General features: G+C 50.7%; 1 protein-coding gene across 2 annotated transcripts; it reads left to right on the top strand.

Annotated features, from left to right (window-relative positions):
• The first annotated feature begins 629 nt into the window (after positions 1-629).
• On the top strand, positions 630-19,476 carry MAPK8IP2 (mitogen-activated protein kinase 8 interacting protein 2). Of its 2 annotated transcripts, none has more exons than XM_007502771.3 (12): positions 630-3,131; positions 7,017-7,122; positions 8,295-8,543; positions 8,776-8,866; positions 9,221-10,975; positions 11,356-11,431; positions 11,556-11,728; positions 12,010-12,119; positions 12,802-12,909; positions 13,278-13,348; positions 18,096-18,194; positions 18,347-19,476. In XM_007502771.3, the coding sequence occupies exons 1-12, from the start codon at positions 3,067-3,069 to the stop codon at positions 18,417-18,419; spliced, it is 2,976 nt and encodes a 991-aa protein (XP_007502833.1). In that variant the 5' UTR covers positions 630-3,066; the 3' UTR covers positions 18,420-19,476. The 2 variants fall into 2 exon arrangements, with proteins under 2 accessions (XP_007502833.1, XP_056653489.1); XM_056797511.1 differs by having other exon boundaries at positions 9,191-10,975.
• The last annotated feature ends 225 nt before the right edge of the window (positions 19,477-19,701 follow it).

Below are 19,701 nucleotides of genomic sequence, written 5' to 3'. Positions count from 1 at the left end.
TAGGCCATCTTGAAACTCATCTGCCTAGAATAAAAAAGTCTCCACAATCTGATGCCACTTCTCCTATTTTCAAACTTATCTCCTATCCCTCCTATTCACTCAGACCAAAATGTTCTTTTCTCTGCTACACAGATACATGGTGCATGTTCCCCATTTCTGTGCCTTATTTTAGGTCATTCCTTGTGCTGGAAACGTCTCCCCTTCCCATTTTCCTGTTGAATTCCTTTCCATTCTTTGAAGCCCAGCTCCAGTGAAATTTTCTTCTGACCCTAATCCTAGTTCCACCAATCAAACGACATGATTTATTAAGAGTCTGCTATGTGACAGGCTCTTCGCCCCCATGAAACCTTCCCTAATTCTGTCAGTCAATAATGACCTTCCCTCTCAGAACTCACAGGCTGTTTGGTTCTCTAACACTCAGACGTTCTTGGCATGTTTTTCTATATCCTGTAGTTATTTGCATTGATTTTTTATCCCTTCTATAGACTATAAGCTCCACGAGGGGAGGGACCACATCTTATCTAAACTTTGTATTTCCCCCTAGTATCCATCAGAATGCTCTGCGAAGAGGAGTGGAATAAATGCTTTCTGAATAGATGAATAAGAGTATAAAGGATGAACAAATCTGTTCCAGATCCATTGATGCCCTTAGAAGAAATGTATCATCATAGCCTGTCTCATCACTATCCTCAGGAAAATAATAATAATGACGATGATGATGATGTTTTTATATCATCATCACTGTTGTCAGCATTGTTGTTAATAGTTAACATTTCCATAGCACTTTAACGTTTGCAAAACACTTTACAGATGTTGTTTTATTTGATCGGCGTCACTGACTCAGTTCCATTAGTCCTCTTTGGATAGTTCACATTGATCCAGCCCCACAGTTCCATTTGGACAACACTGATCTAGTCATGCTGAGAGGCTTTGGAGAGGAAGTTTCATTCCTGAGTCAGCAGCTCTCATCCAACCCCATCACTATTTCAGAATAGACAACTCCATTAAACTCCATCATATGACCCTATACTGGAAGCTGGAAGGGACCTTGGAAGCCATCCAATTCAACCCCCTCATATTGCAGATGAGAAAACAGATGTACAGAGACAGCAAGTGAGTTGCCCAAGGTCACACCAGTAGCGGAATCAGAATCTAAAAACCAGATTTTCTGATGCCAAACCTGCTGTTCTTTCCATTGTCTAGCATCAGCAGCATCCCCTGAATAGAAAAATCTTCACCCCACATTCATCACAGGTCGTCAGGATGGGCAATTCAGGATAAAAAGGACTAAATAAAGACAAAATGCAAGCATCCTGAATAAGGGAGAAGAGACTATCACTTTTTCAGAAGCCCCTCCTCCAATACTTTAAGAGAAGAAGAGGGAACAAAGACAGGCAAGCTTAGATCTTGGCCATTATTTTTTTACTGTAGGACTATCCTAGGGACAGAATGTGCAAGAAGAGAGAGGAACTTATCATTTTTAATAACTGACATGTCCCCAAAGAAGAAAGATATAAAAATGTGGGGATTGAGGTTCGATTCTAAAGAACAACTCTTATGTGGACGTGGAGGAAGAGTATAATGTAGAAATGGAATTAAATCAACAGGACACTGGGCTGGGAATTGGGAGAGTCAAGAGGACAAGAGAAGGGTTTAAGAGAGAAGGTAGGAGGTAGAGTTAAGGATAGTCATCAGCAAAAAAATTTCAAACATGAAGAACAGGTGGGTTATTGTAGGAGAGAGAGAGAGAGAGAGAGAGAGAGAGAGAGAGAGAGAGAGAGAGAGAGAGAGAGAGAGAGAGAGAGAGAGAGAGAGAGAGAGAGAGAGAGAGAGAGAGAGAGAGAGAGAGAGATGTTCCTGGTAGGAGGAAGAGGGGACAGGATTGGGGGTAATACTGCTTCAATTCCAGATAACTTGAACTTATGCCACCTCTCCTCCCCCACTTCTTTCCCCTTTTAAAATACGAGGCTCTAAGATGGAGAGGGGGGAAAAACCGCGACTAACAAGTATAATTCTATATGAAAACGACGGAATGAGGCAGGAAGCAAAATCCAGCAATTTGTTGTTTACAAGTAAATGCTTAAAACAAAGTTTCGTAGAGAGGATGGATAGCTTAGACCCAGGTCCTTTCCAGCCCCATCAGTAACCACCTACGCTCCAACCCGTCAGTACCGTCTTCATGGACAGCTCCACTTCAGCCCCTCCGCAGTGCCCGAAGGATGAATAATGTTGTCTCAGACCCCCGGGGTCCTCTTCGAGCTGCTGCATCTCGGTCCCACCCCTGTCAGCACTATGTTCACCCGCAGTCTCTTCTTCGTGGACAGCTCCTTTCCAGCCCCGCCAGGACCTTGGTGTGGACCACTTCGTCTCTGCCCTGCGATGTCCACTTTATAGGCAGCTCTCATTAGTGCCTTGAGGATATGCCGCTAGGGCTCAGACCCATCAGAACTCTCTTCATGGACAGCTCCATCTCAGTTCATTCGTGGACAGCTCCAATGCGACTGCCTCCGGGCACCCTCTGCCACTCCGGCCCGGGTCCGACAGATCAGTCAGCCTGTCCTCCAGCTGGCCCCTCGAGGCCTTGGACCCCGGCCCACTCTGGTCCCCTGCAGCTGCGCGCCGCTACCCAGCAGCCCCTCTTCCTCTTCCTTACGACATCATCCGTCCCTAACCGGATGGCTCTTCTGCATCCTTTGCCTCCGCGGTCTTCGCCCCCACAACGCTGCCCTTCCTCATTCCCTTCCACCCGATCCCCTCATCTGCACCGGATCCCCTAGGTCTCGCCTCCACCAACCAGCTTACGGCCAGGTTCCCCTCCCCCTCATCTCCCCTCCTCCCCCCTTTCACCCTGCCCCTCCCTCCCCCTCCCCCTGCGGCACTGCCGCTTGTGCAGCCGCGGCATCTGCTCCGGTTATCGCGGGCAGCGGCGGCGGCGGTTGCGGGGTACGTGGGGCTCCCTGGACAGTGGGGGGGCGAACGGCGAGCAAGGGAGCTGGGGTGGGGGCTGGCAGCGCCGTCCACCCCTCCCCCCATCTCCGCAGTCGGGCAGCCTTTCCCCGGGAGAAGATGGCGGATCGGGCGGAGATGTTTTCTCTTTCTACCTTCCACTCCCTGTCACCGCCGGGAGGCAGGTAGGCACCTAGGGCCCCCAGACCTCGGCTGGTTCCTGCATTCTCCCCCTTTCCGGCCCTCCCCAGGTCACCGCTCTCCCCCCTCTTCAGTTACTCATTGACCCCCTCCCCTGGCCCGTCTCCCACCCCCATCTCCTGGACCCTAAGCTTTTGGTTTTTCCTCCTTCCTTCCCTATCCCCTGGCTTCCTTGCAACCTCGATTCTTGGTGCCCCCTCTCTCTATCCTCATCTCCTGCCTCCCCACCTTTGATCCCCCACCCCCGACTCAACTGTTCTACTGCTCTCTGGTTCCAGGTCTCCTGCCCCTCCCCCAACCCCTCCAGTCTCTGGGTCCCCCTTTTCTTATCCTTCAGCCCCCGAGTCTGGGGCCTGTAACGGGAGGCCATAGCTGGCCACAATCCTGGACCCAGGGCGATTGCCTCTAGGTCCCAGACCTGTGATATCCTTTTACTACCTCAGACCCAGTCTGCAGTTGGGCCTGGACAGCAAGGGGGGTAATGGAGCTTAGGTAAAAGGCTGGGGTCCTGGGTCTAAGGAAAGAGGATGGAATCTGTGGAGGAGTTTGGGGGAGGGGGAATAGGAAAAATGGGGGAGGGGGGCCGGGCCAGAGCTGGAATTAGGGGGTGGAGTCAGGCCAGTAGTCTGGGGAAGGGAAATGGAGTCCTTGGGGAGGGGTAGGATACCTGGGGGAGGGGGACAAACAGGGCCTTGCTCCTTTCATTATGCTCCACCCCTTCCCTCCTCCCCATCAGCTGCTGCAGCACCAGTCCTGCCACCCCCCCCTTCTAGCTCAGCAAAGCTCCCCTGGGGAAGGGCGGGGTTGTTGGATAGGGCTGAAGAGGAGGAACGGAGAGGAGAGGGTCCGGAGCCTAACCTGGACCTCTGAGCAGACACTAAACCTAGGGGAGCTGGCCTAGTCCTACCTGACTCTATCCTGTCCTGTCCTGGGGAGCCAAAGTTCTTGTGCTAGTGTGAGATGAGTTTGCTAGGTGCAGGGGGGGGGGTTGAGGGAAGTTGTGGGCCACAGGAAGTAGGTTTGGGGAACCTCTGATAGGGCTTTTGTTGGGGGGATTAAGGGGAACCCTTGGAGAATCAAGGGAATGATACATAATAGTCAAGGACACAGTAGGTTCCAACCATTCATTGTTTTGATTAAGCCCCTATTTGTGCCAGTTGCAACAGTGATAGGCACTGGCAGAGAGACAAAGACCAATGAACCCTGGGCTTTGCCCTTGTAGGGGAATTGAGGGGGCTCACAGTCAGGCCAAGAGGAAACAAACAATTGCAGTACATATCCACAAAGAATAAGGGCATCAGAAAGGGGGATATAAGTCAAGTTCTCTGAGAATGCTCAGGGGAAGCTTGTTACCAACTGGGCCTTGGGGGAGGGAATCAGAGAAGGCCACCTGGAGGAGGTGGCATTTGTGATGGGCCTTCAAGGATGGGTAGGATTTCATTGAAGGGGGATGGCTTTTCAGGCCAATGAGATGTTGTAAAGGCATAGAGATGGGAAAATGTGAGATGTGTGCCATACCATGGAGAGCTCCAATTGGGTTGGAGGGAGGTTGAAGGTAAGACTGGAAAGGAAACGTTGTGTCCTTAAAGCTCAAACAAGGAATTCCATAGACATTTGGGAGTCATTAAACAGTTCCCGGTAAGGGAATGAAAGACCCAAGAAAAAGATCTGATCAAATGAGCGGGCCAAATTGGAGAGAGGAGAGACTAGAAGCAGGCAGGCAAGTTAGGAGGCTACTGCAATAATCCAGGTGAGACAAGGTGAGAGTTGGAATTAAAGTAGTGTTTGGGTGAGGGGGAAGAAGGGACGATGGATGGATGAATCCTGAGAAGTGAATGGAGACATGGTAAGATTTAACAACTGCTTGGAGATGGGGTTGAGAGAATGGGTGCCAGGGAAGATGGTGGCTCCCTTAATAGAAATGACAAATTTAGAAGGAACAGGGGTGGGGTGGGAAGACTGGCTTGGGACATATTGACTCTGAGTTGCTTGTGGGATATGTGGATGGAGACTCCTAGCAGTCAATGCACAAGGCAGGTCTGAAGCTCAGGAGAGAGTACAGTTCTGAGGATGCAGATTTGGGAGTCTTCTGGTTGGTAGTGACAGCTGGAGAGTGGAGTGGGCAAGCAAGTGGATAGGGAAGAGATGTGTCTCAGGGCAGACTTCTTGGGTGCATCAACATTAGGGAGTCATGAAATGAATTAGTAAGAGTCTGAGGCTGGATTTTATTTCAGATCTTTCTGACTCCAGGTCCAGCCCTCTGTTTACTAGAACCTTTCTCAAGACCTTGTGGGAATGGCAGGGCTTTTTTTTTTTAAGGATAAGGAGACCCAAATACATTTATAAGATGAGGGGAAAGAGTTACTCACAGGACTGAGGATGCCAGAGATACAGATGACACATACACAGAGAGACAGAAATTGAGAATTATTGAGGTCCTAGGAGTGATTCGAGAAATCTTAGTATCAAAGACATCGGTAGAGTGAGCTTTGGCAAGAGGCAATGCTACTGGGACATCTAGATGGATCAGTAAGTAGAGAGAGATGCCTGGAGATGGGGAGTTCCTGGGTTCAAATCCAGCCTCAGATATTTCCTAGTTGTGTGCCTCTGGGCAAGTCAGTTAACCCCAGTTCCCTAGTCCTTACTACTCTTCTGCCTTGGAGCCAATGCTTAGTAATTCTTCTAAGACAGGAGATAAGGGTTTAAAAAATGAAGAAAGGAAAACTAAGGGAAAAAGAAGCAATGCTATTTATGGGAGGAGGGAGGAGTGGATGGGTGGGGGGCTATTAAATATTCTGAGTAGATATGGCCTCAAGCTTTTCAAAAAATGAGGTAGGCTATCCACTGAGGCAGAGGTTGCCCTGAGTGTTTCAGGAGAAGGCTGGGCACGATGGCAGAGGAGTGTGTAATAAGGGATGATACAAAGTGAATAAAAAGGATTGCCAGGCAGGAGTGAAGGTTCAGCTAAAGTTATGAAAACACAAATTTGTATTGGATAAAAGCAGCCTAAAAATGTTTTCCAAAAGTCATGAAATGCATATCATTAATATGGGGAGAATGGAGGACTCTCTACAGAGGCCTGGTGAAGTCAGACATTCTTGTACTCTGGGAGCACCAAAGGTAGGAGGTATGTGGTGAAATGACCTTCTGTTGTTGAGAGCTCTCAGGATTTGTCTAAAATGAGGCTCCAGCTGGACACTTCCCTGAGGGCTCAGGAATCATCCTGAAACTTGGGGATTGTGGGTAGAGCTGACATTGGAGCAGGGAAAAAGAGGAAATGTGAACATGGGTGTCTAAGGGCCAATTACTGTGAGATGTGTAAGGAATTTTGCATCTGGATGAGGGGCCTAGCCCTGAAGATCAAGCCTGCAGGGATAAAGGGGCCTAAGCTCTATGAATTTGTTTATTTCACCTTTTCTTTTACTTCCTCCCTCCCTCCCTCCTTCTCTCTCTCTTCTTCTTCTTTTATAAGACTTGTTATATAGTCCCTTTTAGAAAGTTACATGGGACCACTGTAGGAGTTAAGTAACTTGACCAGGGTTATTTATTGAACACTTGATTGATTCCTGTCTCCCATATGTTATACTGCTTCTCTACTTTAATCTCTGGAGAAACTCTCTTCTCAGAGGACCGAAAGGTCAAGAAGCAGGACAGGTACCCTGAAGACGCACTCTTTTTCCACATATCCCACATATGCTTAGGAGAGCAGGGGATATGGGCAACTTGGTAGAGTCCCACCTCCACACCAGAAAGGCTTTTTTTTTTTAAACACTGCCCCCCTGCTTCAGCAGGACCCTCCTAGGGATCAAGGGCTGGGAGTAGGGTGGGAGGGTGGTCCTTAAGGATCTCTCATCCCTCTGCCCCCTCAGGCCTCCCCAGGACATCAGCCTAGAAGAATTTGATGATGAAGATTTGTCTGAGATCACCGACGACTGTGGCATTGGTCTCAACTATGATTCGGATCCTTGTGAGAAGGTGGGGAGAGGTGGGGCCAGGGCACGGTGAAGACTAGGTAGGCATGGGAGCTTAGACAGGCCAGATGGGGTGTAGTGGGTGTGGGCTGGGCTGAGGCTTTTGCTATTCTGATCTATTTTTGGGTGATCTTGGTTTGGGGAGCCTTTGGGCTCCTATCAGCCTCTGGATATGGCAATCCCCTCAAGGTCTAACCTTCTTTCCTCCTGCTGCTGGAAACCTTCCTCTTGGGACTTATCCCTAAGGGTGCTAGTTCATGTTGTGAATCACTGTGTCTCTAGACATCCCAGCCCAGGAGCAGAATCTGGAGGTGAAAGAACCCCAAAGGGCACAGGATCCATTCCCAAAAGACTCCTCTGTAACAAACTGGACACATGATCAACCAGCAACCTTTGAAAATCTCAAGGGAGAAGGAAGCCACCCCTCTTCTAGACCACCCTTCCTCTTCTAGGCCAGCATTGGCTGTTGGGCCATTTCCCTTTAAATCAGGGCTTAAGTTATCCCCTTGTAAACTCCTCTCTCCCATTGCTCCTGGGTTAGGCCTCTGGGACCAAGCAGGAATAGAGATAGGAAGTGGACCTTGGATTTCACTGAAATAGGGAACTCCTAGATGATAAAGTGTGGACAGCTTCTCTGCAACTTATGCCTTGGAGAGCTGACTAGAGGACTATTCTATCAGGTGACTCTTCCAGGGTCACACAGCCAGGATTTGTCAGAGACAAGAAGAACCTTGGCCTTCTTGGAGCCAAAGCCATCTCTCCAGCTTACTTTGCCACTTCTCCCTCAGAAACAACACTGCTGCTTTTGCAGAGCCCAACCCTCTCCAGGCAAAATAGTCCCAGGCCCTTCAACTGAAGCTCATTTGCCATCATCCTGGGTGGTCGGTATTCATAATCAGATTGTCAGAATTCTTCCTCAAATGTGGCAGCCAGACATGGGCACATGAGGCAGGGCAATGCAGTCCCACGTGGTCTGAGCCTATTGAGTCACCTGGGCCACTTGTCTCCTCCAGCTGGCTGGTAGCCTGGGGTGGGACCTCCTTCCTTTCCCTTCTTCTCCTTCACACTTGGATGTCCAAGGTTCCCTTTGGCTGGGCCTTCATCACTCCCCATGTCTCAGGCTCTGCCCACCTCTGGGGCTCTTTTCCCCATCTCTGGGTTTCTGTCTCCCTCCAGGACAGTCTCTCCCTAGGACGTTCGGAACACCCGCACCCTATCTGCTCCTTCCAGGATGATTTTCAGGAGTTTGAGATGATTGATGAGAATGAGGAAGAGGAAGAGGAGGAAGATGGGGAAGGGGAGGTGGAAGATGGGGGCCACAGGCACAAAGCACCCCCCTCACCACCCCTCATCCCATCTCCCTCTGCCCAAGAGCCCCACAAACCTCGTCCTACCACCTTGAACCTTACCTCACTTGGGACCCAGGTGAGATCTGCCTGGAGAGCAGAAGCTGTCCCCCATCCTCCACCCCCCCCCCACAGTGTGGCCTGCAGCCCCTGCCCACCCTGCATGTGAGGGAGGTGTTGCTCTGTATGGAGAAAGGAGAGGGATTTGGGAGTGGGTCCCCCCATGGGATGGGGGAGGAGCAAATGCAACCCTGATGAATTTGCCCAGTTGGGCAGCTCCTTTTTAACCCATTCATTCACCCGCCCCCCAGGACTCTTTGAACAACAATGGGGGCTTTTCTCCTCCCCGGGCTACTTGGCAGGAGACCCTGCTGCCCTCACCCCCCGAGGAGCCCCACAATGGTGAGAGAACTCTAAGTGAGGTCCAGAGAAAGGGTCTCAGAAAATGAGGGGAGATGCTGAGATCCTGGGGTGCAGCCCCGAGCCAGGGAGTCCATTTAGGAGGGTGGCCAGCCCGCTGGGGGAACTGCGAATGAAAGAGGTTGGGGGAGTGGTGGATCTTAGGGCGCAGAGAAGGAAAAGGGTTAGAGAGGATGGGAGGTGGGGTAGGGGCTTTGGGTTGGGCCATGGGGGTGGGGTGGGGGAGAGGATCTGCTAAACTGGAGGGAAGTTGGGGATTGTGTGGGTGGGCCCTTACTGCCCGCCCCCACCCCTTCCTCCCTGCAGCACATCGGGGGCCTCATGTTTGCACCGCAGATGGGCACCGTGAGGAACAGTGTGGGCCCCCCAGTGACTACGACTGCGAAGGAAACCGGTCGGGAGAGGGATCCGAGGCGTCCACAGGGCCCCCACCTGCGCCCGGAGGTTCCTCGCCCTCCTCGGACCCGGGCATCGAGGCCGACTTGCGCAGCCATTCCAGCGGGAGCCGGAGCCGGAGCCGGGGCCGGGGCCGTGGCCGGGGCCTTCGGAGCAGTGAGGAACTGTCCTCCCCAGGCTCAGGCTCGGGCTCTGACTCGGAGGATGCTGAAGGGGAGTTGGCGGCTGCGGGGCCGGGGTCCGGGGGCCGAGGCCTGGGCCACATGATCTCCTCCATTTCCGAGACCGAGCTCGACCTGAGCAGCGATGGCGGCAGCAGCAGCGGCCGTTCCTCCCACCTCACCAACTCCATCGAGGAGGCGTCGTCGCCCGCCTCCGATCCCGAGGCCGAGGCCGAATCTGGGCCGGACCCCGAGCCCCGCGAGGCCGGCCTGGCTCCCTCTCCGCGGCCTCCCGAGACCTCCGCGGTGCCCGCGCCCGCTCCAGCGGAGCCTTCCAGCGGCTTGCGGAGGCCCGCCTATCTGCCGGTGGGCCCGGGAGGGGCTGGAGCCAGTCAGCCTGCCGGGCCTGACGAAGCCAACAGCGAGTACGAGTCCGGCTCCGAGTCGGAACCCGACGTGAGCGAAGACGCTGACTCGCCGTGGCTGCTCAGCAACCTGGTGAGCCGTCTCATTTCCGAGGGCTCGTCGCCCATCAGCTGTCCGGCTCAGTGCCTGTCCCCCGGGCCCGGACACCCGGCCCCGGCCCCAGCCTCGGCCCCTGCAGCAGCTCCACCTGCGCCGCCCTCCCCCAGTGACACCATCTCCCCCACGTCCGCTTCGGTCTCTGCCTCGGAACTCGGCCGTGGTCCAGACGGAGGGGGTCGCGGGAGCCGTTCGGGGCCCGGCCTGGCCTTCGAGGACACTGAAGAGGAGGAAGAGGAAGAAGAGGACGACGACGAAGAGGAAGAGGAGGAGCAGGAGCCTCAGAGCGCCCCGGGGGCACCTGCCAGCATTGAGCTAGAGCTGGTGGACATGGAGACACTGTGTGGAGGCGGAGGTGGCGGCGGCGGCAACAGCTGCGGAGGAGGCAGTGCCCTACAGCCACCCGGCAGACCACCGGCCCCGGTGCGGCCCCCACCCGCCCAGCCGGGGCCCTTCCTCTTCCTCAGCAACCCCACGCGGGACACCATCACTCCCGTGTGGGGCGCACCAGGCCGTGCTGCCCGCGCCAGCCGCGCCTGCTCAGCTGCCTGCTCAGAGGAAGAGGACGAGGACGAGGACGAGGAAGAGGAGGACGAGGACGAGGACGAAGAGGAAGAGGAAGGAGACGAGGAGGAAGAAGATGAGGCCGCGGGGGTAGTGGCCCCTCGCGGCCTGAACCTGGGGCCCGGCCCAGCAGCTGCCCGAGACGCGTCCCTGGTCTACGATGCGGTCAAATACACGCTGGTGGTGGACGAGCACACGCAGCTGGAGCTGGTGAGTCTCCGGCGCTGCGCTTCAGGCCTCAGCCACGACAGTCCGGCCAGCGACAGCGGCAGCGACAGCGGCAGCGAGGACCCGGGCTCCCCGCCGGGGTCTGGGGCTCCAGGGGCTCGCGACCTGCGCCTGGGCAGCCGCAGCGGCGCAGCCTCCCCAGACAGCCCGGACAGCCCCGACCTCACCTTTTCCAAGAAATTCCTCAACGTCTTCGTCAACAGCACGTCCCGATCCTCCAGTAAGAGCCGGGGGCCGAGGGTGCCCTAGGAGAGGGGCTGGGGGGGTGGCCGGGGACGCCAGGGACAGAGAAGGTTGGGGCCCGCGCCCGGAAGTATGCCAGCTCGAAGACTGGGGTGGGGAGACGCGGAGAAGCCCACGGAGGGAGGGGTGTCAATATGGAACTCCATCCAAATCTGCTTACTCCCAGTAGACCCTTCTGCCCCGACCTTGGGGCTGAGGGTGACAGGGAGGGAGGAATCGATTCCATTGGCACTCAGTGGGCAGCCTTCCCCTTTCTTACACCCCGCCCCATCTCTGTCTCTGTTTGTCGTGTCTCTTTTCCGCTCCCCTGCTTTTTTCTCTGCTCCTTCCCCATACTCCCCTTCTCTTCTTGCTCAGGTACAGAGTCCTTCGGGCTTTTCTCCTGCATGATCAATGGTGAGGAGAGAGAGCAAACCCATCGAGCTGTGTTCAGGTACCGGCTCCTCTGTCTCACCATCTTGGCTGATCACTGGCTCTTGAGCTAGCTTCACTGGCCCCTCCAGCCCTGGGCACCTCTGCCCCCCTCCAGCTGCATGATCTCTGCCCCTTGGCTTCAGGTTCATCCCAAGACATTCCGATGAGGTGGAGCTGGATGTGGATGACCCCGTTTTGGTGGAGGCTGAGGAAGACGACTTCTGGTTTCGGGGCTTTAACATGAGGACAGGAGAGAGGGGTATCTTCCCAGCCTTCTATGCCCATGCTGTTCCTGGCCCCACCAAGGATCTGCTGGGTAAGGCCTCAGACCAGACCCTGAGCCCAGTCCTCACTTCAGCATTGTGCCCGTCTCTTCCTTGACCCACAGCCCCAATCTAGACTCTGGCACTGACCCCTTGCCCCTCTGGGCTTTGGTATTCATTGGCTTGGGGACCAAGGCCATGGGGAATTCTGCCTCTGACTTCATCATGCCGCCATCTTTTCTTCTGTAGGGGCCTTGTTGTGGAGGGGCAGGCAAGGCGAGGGACAGAATCTCCCAGTGCCTGCCCCACTGTCATTCCTGCTCTGATTCTGCAGGGGGAAAGCGGAGCCCATGCTGGGTGGAACGTTTTAACGTGCAGTTTCTGGGCTCTGTGGAGGTTCCCTGTCACCAGGGCAATGGGATCCTGTGTGCTGCCATGCAGAAGGTGAGGGAGGAAGGGCTGGGAGGGTAGAGACTATGCCAGTGACTCACTATGGCCCAGGAAAGGAGGGGGGCAGAGGCTGCATCATGCCCAGTTGCCGGTCCCCAGCTCCTCCACCTCCCCCAGGATCTGCTGCAGCTTTCAGACCGTCTCCATCCCTAGGCGGCCTCAATCCTGACTTTACTCCAAGCCTTAGCTGAGAGGAGGCTGGTGGTTAAAGGGGGAGTATAATTAACTCATTCTCCCCCATTCTCTCAAATCCATTTTTGCAGACAGATCTCAGCCCTGCTCAAAGAGCTCTTCTTTCCCAGGACCTAGGCTAAGGAGTAGCTTCGTCCTTCCCAGACCAATCCTTCCTGGACTCAGTACCTTCCTTGGCCATTCAGAGAGAAGCTGCCTCCTTTCCCTCTTTGAAAACGTTCCTGTTTTCTTTCTGAGACACACCTCCAGCTCTGAACTCATTTATAGAGATCAGAGTCTGTTGGATCTGAAGCCCCCTTGCCTTTGTAAGGCTTTGTTGCCCCAAATGTCCCTGCACTTTTGCAAAATTCAAAGCCTATAAACATTATATACATATATATGACACACATATATATATATAAAAAGTGGCATAAACATGATTTACATTAAGGGAAGAGGCAAGCCATATATGGAGTCACTCTGACCCCCAGCTCCTCCTCTCTAGATTGCCACAGCCCGGAAGCTGACTGTCCATCTGCGTCCTCCAGCCTCCTGTGACCTCCAAATCTCCCTTCGAGGGGTCAAGCTGAGTCTGAGTGGGGGTGGGCCCGAGGTGAGAGAGTTGAGGATTCATGGTGGGGTGGACTTGGGTGCTTGAGGTAGGAGGCCAGGACAGAAAGCATGATTCGGTGGAGGAATCATGGGATGGGTAAATATCAGTTCTGTTACTGTCTGTTTGACCTTGGCTGAGTCACTTTGTCTATAACCACAGTTATTTCAGCCAAAAATGAGTGTGTATATGTGCGTGTGCAGGGAGGGGTGGGGTGGAGTTGGACTAGATGATCTCTACATTCTGTTGTAGCTGGGTTTTCTGCTCCTGGGATGGTTCAAAGTGATTGTGGGGCCAGTGGTGCTGGGTGGGGGGTGTTCAGGTGGTGATGGCCTCTGCCGGACTTTCTTCCCAATTCTCTGCTGCCCCAGTTTGAGCGCTGCAGTCACTTCTTCCAGATGAAGAATATCTCGTTCTGCGGCTGCCACCCTCGAAACAGCTGGTGAGACCCTCCTGTGTTCTGTTTCCCAGGGGTTTCTGTAAATCCCTGTCTAACCCATGTGTGCTCCCACATGACTCTGTGTTGGCCATATGTTCCCATGGGCTCCACAGACCCCCTGCTAACTCTAGTGTGCCTCAGGTTCCACCTGTGGAGTCCTCCATTCCTCTGTGAATGGTCTGTCCTCCAGCCAAGTCTCTGACCTCGTATGTCTCCACGTGCTCCCATGTATCTCCACATAACCTCACGTGAATGTCCTCTGTGGATCTCCCATGTACTCATGGATATTAGGTCCATCCTGGGAGATCCTTGTGTGTCCCCTGGGGCTATTCCCCACCCCTACAGATAAGAGCTGAATTAATGTGGTGTGTGTGTGTGTGTGTGTGTGTGTGTGTGTGTGTGTGTGTGTGTGTGTGTAAGGAGAGTGCTGTAGGGGTTCACACCACCAAAAGCATCAGACTATTCTGTGCAGATGAAGATTCAAAGAGGTCCTTGAGTCTGCAGACTAGTGAAAACCTGATGATTGAGGGAAGGAGGAACTAACTGATGAAATGGTAAAGAATGGACACCTTTGGGTGTCACAATTCATGAAGGTCCCCTCACCTGGATGAAGAGCTACCTGGCCTCTCCAATTTTCTCTAGCCTTAAAGGATGAAGTATGTTTTCTTCTCCAAAGCCAATGGCTCTCCCCTCTGTCAGAATCTCAAATTCTTACCCAGGTTTCTGTCAGGACTGTAAAGTGAGGGAGTGGCTGCACATTCCTGTCAGACTCGGGTTCTCTCCTTCCCCAGAGATACAGTAGGGACAGCTAGGCAAAGGGGTGAAAAGTGTTGCCTCAAACACTGTACTTACTCTGGGAAGACCACCTGAGGCCTCACTTTCAGCCTCAGTTTCGCCCATCTATAAAATGGAAATAATAACACATATCTCCTAGTGTTTTGCAGACTAAATGAATGACCCACGGTGCTTTGCAGACCTCCAAATGCAAGCTGTATCAATGTTCTCTTTTGTTATTACTGAGTTCTTACTGAGATTACCCACAAGGGGGCAGCAGAGTCAAAGGAAGGCTTTACAGCTATTAATTAAATTATTAATTGATGTATTCTTCCTTTCGTTTATCTATCTTTATTTGTTCATCCATCCATCCATCCATCCATCCATCCATCCATCCATCCATCCATCCATCTAATCTATCTCTTTATTTGTTCATTCATTTATCTAATCTTTCTATCTTTATTTGTTCATCCATCCATCCATCTATCTATCTATCTATCTATCTATCTATCTATCTATCTATCTATCTATCTATCTATCTTTATTTGTTCATCCATCTAAACTATCTATCTTTATTTGTTCATCCATCTAATCTATCTATCTATCTATCTATCTATCTATCTATCTATCTATCTATCTACCTATCTATCTCTTTATTTGTTCATCCATCCATCCATCCATCCATCCCATCTATCTATCTATCTATCTATCTATCTATCTATCTATCTATCTATCTATCTATCTATCTATCTTTTAGGATTGGGTAATACCTGAGCATATTAGAAGGTAGGGGAAGGAACCAATAGAGAGGAAAAGACTGCATGATATAGGAAGGGAGAATCTAGGGATGGGGTTGGGGAACCCTGATCACCCAGATCACAAGCCTATGCCAGTTCTAGACAGCTCTAATTTTTAGGAGATTGACTCACATTAAACTAAAATCTACCTGTTTGCAATTGCCACCCTTTCCTCTGAGTTCTGCCTTTTTGGGCCATGAACAGTCCTAAGATTACATGACTATTCTTCTCATAATTGAGGGCAGCCATCACAAGCCTCCTCCCCGACCAAGTTTTTCTTTAACCTAAATGTCACCAGTTCTTCCCCTCAAGGTGTAATCTTTACTTTCCTCAGAATTCTAGCTTCTCTGGACATTTTCCAATTTGTTATGTTTGCCCTCGAAGGGGGCACTTTTGGTATGACAGTTTTCCATATGTGGTAGGAGCAAGGAAGAGCATAACAGGATGATCATCTCCATGATTTCTGTATGTTTGTTTCTCTGTCTTAATTCAGATTAAGATTGAAGTAGGGTTTGGAGCTATTTGTGCATCATTGTTGACTCTTTTTCAGAGCACTAAAACCCTCAGAGTTTTTCCCAGAGGAGCTGTTATCTAGCCACAATTCCCCTAGTGGTGTTTGTACAACTGATTTTTTTTTTTTAAATCAGGAGAAAGACTTGATTGTCAACTATTCTTTTTGTTTTCATCTTCTTAGATTTAGATTCTTGTTGTAGTCTGTCAAGACCCCTTTGAGTCCTTATTATTGGATACATATTTATCTATTTCTCTAAGCTTTGTATAATGTGAAAACTGGACAAGCACAGCATCCATGACCTCACTATCATCAAGACATTGGTGAAACATTTTAATCAGTCAAGGCTACAACCCTGAGGGGACTCCTCTAGAGTCCTCCCTCCATCATCCCATAAGTCACTACCATTTGAGACAAATCTTTTGACTAGTTCTGAATACACTGTCTGGATTAATATCTCATCAAAGCCTCTCCATTTTGTCTTCTAGGGAGCATGAGAAAATCTCATCTGAGTGAATAAAGGGAGGGTTAGGACTGACTGAAGTTAGAAAAGCAAGACTTTAGAGTCTGGGGATGAGGGAATACTGGGTATTAGGTGAGGACCACATATTGTGTATGATGTAGAGGGGATTCCTGCTCAGGTATGGATTGAACTAGTTAGATTCTGGGGTTCCCTTTAACTCAGATTCTGTGATTCCTGTAGGTAGGGTAAGGTAGGGAGTGGTTTTCCTAACAGCTGTCTCAAGAATAGGCAGACTCGGGAGTTAGTAAATCCCCTGTGCTAGGCAATATTGCAGCAAAAACTGAATGATCACTTGTCAGAAAGGGAGCACACTTGAATCAGATTGCACTAGATGGCCTCTGAGATCACTTCCAATTGAGGAGGGGATGAATGGGAAAAAGGTAGAAATGGCAGGACTTGACATCTTTGTAGGGTGAAGGAGAAGGAGGAAGAAAAGACAATCCGAGGGTTATGAGACTGGGAAGGCAGTGATGCTTGTAATGAACTTAAAGGATGTGGGAGAAGATGATGAATGCTGTTTTGGCCACGTTGAGTTTGAAGTGTCAGTGAGACATCCAGGTGGAGATGTCCAGTTGGCAGTTAGAAATATAGGACTGGAGCTCTGGGGAGAGGCTGTGGGTGGATATATAGATTTGGAAATCATTTGCGTAGAATTGATAATTACAGCCATGTGAGTGGGTAAAATTGTCAAAGGAGAGATAATAAAGGGAGAGTAGAGGACCAAAAACAGAATTTCAGGGAATGGCCACATTTAAAGAGAATTAAAAATAAGAAAGAGAGAAAGAGAAAGCAATCGTTAAAGTAAGGGTGTCCCATCATGGAAGACAAAGGAGGAGAAGAAATTGAGGAGGAGGTAGTTAACAGTTACATTACACAGATAGTTCAAGACAAGACAGAAAGAATAATATTTAGTTTGGTAATAAAGAAGGAATTCATTTACTTGGAGAGAACTCTTCCAATAGAATGGAGGTGCAGACCACAGCCAGACTGATTTTTGAGTAGTTGGTAAATGTTGAATAACTACAGAATGGTACTCCTAGAAGTTTGGCAGTAAAACAAGAATGAGAGAAGAAAATAAGGGTCTTGTGCTCTCCTTGAGGGTATGGTACCCTCTCAAGAGAAGGGTTTTTTTCCCCCTTAAAGAATGGAGAAATCTAAAAAAAAATGGAGAAATCTAAGCATGTTTCTCTCTTTCTTGCTCTCTCTCCCTCATCAATGTTTGTTAGAGCAAGGTAATGGGAGAGTTAGAATAAAGGGTACAGGTAGAGGTGGTAGCTTTCTCAAGAGGAGGGCTATATCTTCTTCTGAGACTGGAATTTGGAGGAAGGATCCATGGGAGGTCATTGAGAGGCCAAGAGGAAAAGACCAAAGTAATTCATGTTGGATCAGTAAAGTTGGATTCAGTAAAGAGGAAAAATTTTTTTCTGAGAATAGGAGGAGAAAGGGTGAAGTTAAGGACTTGAAGAGAGAGGAAAGCTTAAAATAGCCAGTTGGGAGAATTTGATAGTTATTCATAGATGAGGAAAAGCTTTGCCATGCAGTAGTGAGGACCCAGATGAAGGAAACATGGTTTCATGATTTTTGCTCTCAATTTCAGGAGTAGGGAGAGGTGGTAGGGAAGTTAACCAGTTTTGAGAGTTATCAAGGCATAAGGTCAGGGGGTCAAGGGATTTAAATGTGAAAAAGAGGGCATTCCTGGAGTCTTTGATCATTGTGTCAAGCTGCAGAAGGAAGTAAGATCAGGTTAGGGTTAATAGAATGAGACCATAAAGAGAAACTGTGATCCTGAAGGCAATGAATAATGAAGATAAAGAAATATATTTGACAAGGAGGGGGTAAAGAGAAATGGAAAGTATGATACTGTGGTCAGAGGGGAATTCCAGGGCTCAGGATGAACAATTGTGAATGATGGTAAGGTGCTTAAGGGGACATTTCCCCTCTTTCCCCTTAATTCCTCCTCTTCCCTAGAAGTAGATAGAGGTCACAAGAGTGAATGAATTGGAGACACTAGGAGGATAGACTGTGAATGCAGTCATCAAAGTGGATGTTGATACATCCAGAGGCCTTGAAGGGAAGGGGAGGAGCATTCCAGAAGAGCCCTATCTCCTACCTCCAGCCTTCTCCTCTTCACCTCTTTCTTCACAGCTACTTTGGCTTCATTACCAAACATCCAGTTCTCAGCCGCTTTGCTTGCCATGTGTTTGTCTCCCAAGAATCCATGCGGCCTGTTGCCCAGAGTGTGGGGTGAGTAGAAGGTGTTCAGAGAATGAATTGAAGCATCCAAGGATGGGAATAAAGAGGTGGGAAAAGTAGGGTGGCAGGTAGAGGGTTGGAAGAAGAGAGTTGACTGAGCTTGGGGCTCTCCCTTTTTTTATTCTGTCCTGCTCTTCTCCTAGCCGAGCCTTCCTGGAATATTATCAAGAACACCTGGAATATGCGTGCCCCACAGAAGATATTTACCTGGAGTAGTCATGCCTGGGCCAGGAGGAGGGAGTGACCTTATGTGCTTAGAGATCTCTGAGGCTGCACTGGGAACTCTGGCCCTTATTCCTTTCCCCTCCCCACCTAGGACACATTAAGGGGGAGACACTGGCCTTCTCTGTGAGGGAATAGGGGCCCTGAGCAGATCCAGGAGTCACTTGAGACCTCCCCCTTCCATGTTCCTCCCTTCTCTTTGGCTATCCCTTTCTGTGTTTGTCTTTCTGAGTCTCTCCCTCTTTCTCTGTCTCCCCTCTCTCTGTGTCTCTCCCTCTGTGTGTCTTTTCCCTTGGCATAGTTCTCTCTTTCTGTGTATTTCTTTACCTCTATCTCTCCTCGTGTCTGCCGCTGCCCCTCCACTAGCTTTTGGTCAGAATTAGGGGCTCTGATAGGGTACTCTTCTGTGTGAGATGACCCTACCCCACAAAGGATTTCCCTCCTCAATTTCCCTTCCTATTTATTTCTAAAGGAGTTTTAATTTTTATAGAGAATTTAGAGAGATCATCAGCTAGCTGTCTTTCCCATCCTGCTCTGCCCAGCTTGGCCAGGCTCAGGGCATACCCCAAGGGTGTGTGTATGGGGGAATCTCAGTCCTTCCTAAAACCAGGAATTACAAAATGGGTTCTATACTCCCCTAGAGCCCAGGAGACCGAGGGAGTTCTCAGCTCCCCTAGAACCCAGGTGATACAGAAAGGAAGTTCCCTGTCCCACCCTTTGGGGAGTCCAGGAGGTAGGTAGAGGGATTCTTTGTCCCTCAATGATCCCAGGAGACACACTGGTGTTCTCAGTTCCTAGAAGAGCCTGGGAGACACAGGGAGAGCTTTTTTGTCCCCCCCCAGAGCCTGGGGGACACAGAAAGGCCCCCCTGCAGAGTCTAGGGGAGGGGGTCCCTCAGCATCTCCCTGGCCCTGCTGTGCCTGACCACACCGTTGCTTTGCCGCCACTGGCCTGCTCACAGCTGTCTAGTGCGAGTGTATTTGCCCCCTCCCCATGCTGTATATCCAGGCCTGGCCCAAGGGGCCCTCAATAAACTATCTGCTTGGTGTGATCCTTGTTTTTTTCTGGTGTACTTTTTTAGAAGGGGAAGTGACAGGGTCGGGGGGGGGGGTGATAGAACTTGGGGGCTCTGTAGGCTACTGTGGCTCCCTATGAATTTTTTTACTCTGTCAGCCTCCCCAGATGAGAAGGCTGGACCCCTTCTTTATGGGAATTGGAAGAACACAATTTAGCTCCTCACTCCTGACTAGAGAAAGAGACCCAGAGACTAAGGAGA

This window comes from Monodelphis domestica, chromosome 5 (genome assembly GCF_027887165.1).
Source record: "Monodelphis domestica isolate mMonDom1 chromosome 5, mMonDom1.pri, whole genome shotgun sequence".
NCBI lineage: Eukaryota > Metazoa > Chordata > Mammalia > Didelphimorphia > Didelphidae > Monodelphis > Monodelphis domestica.
The sequence above is the reverse complement of the archived record's forward strand: the minus strand, read 5'-3'. Positions and strand labels throughout refer to the sequence as shown.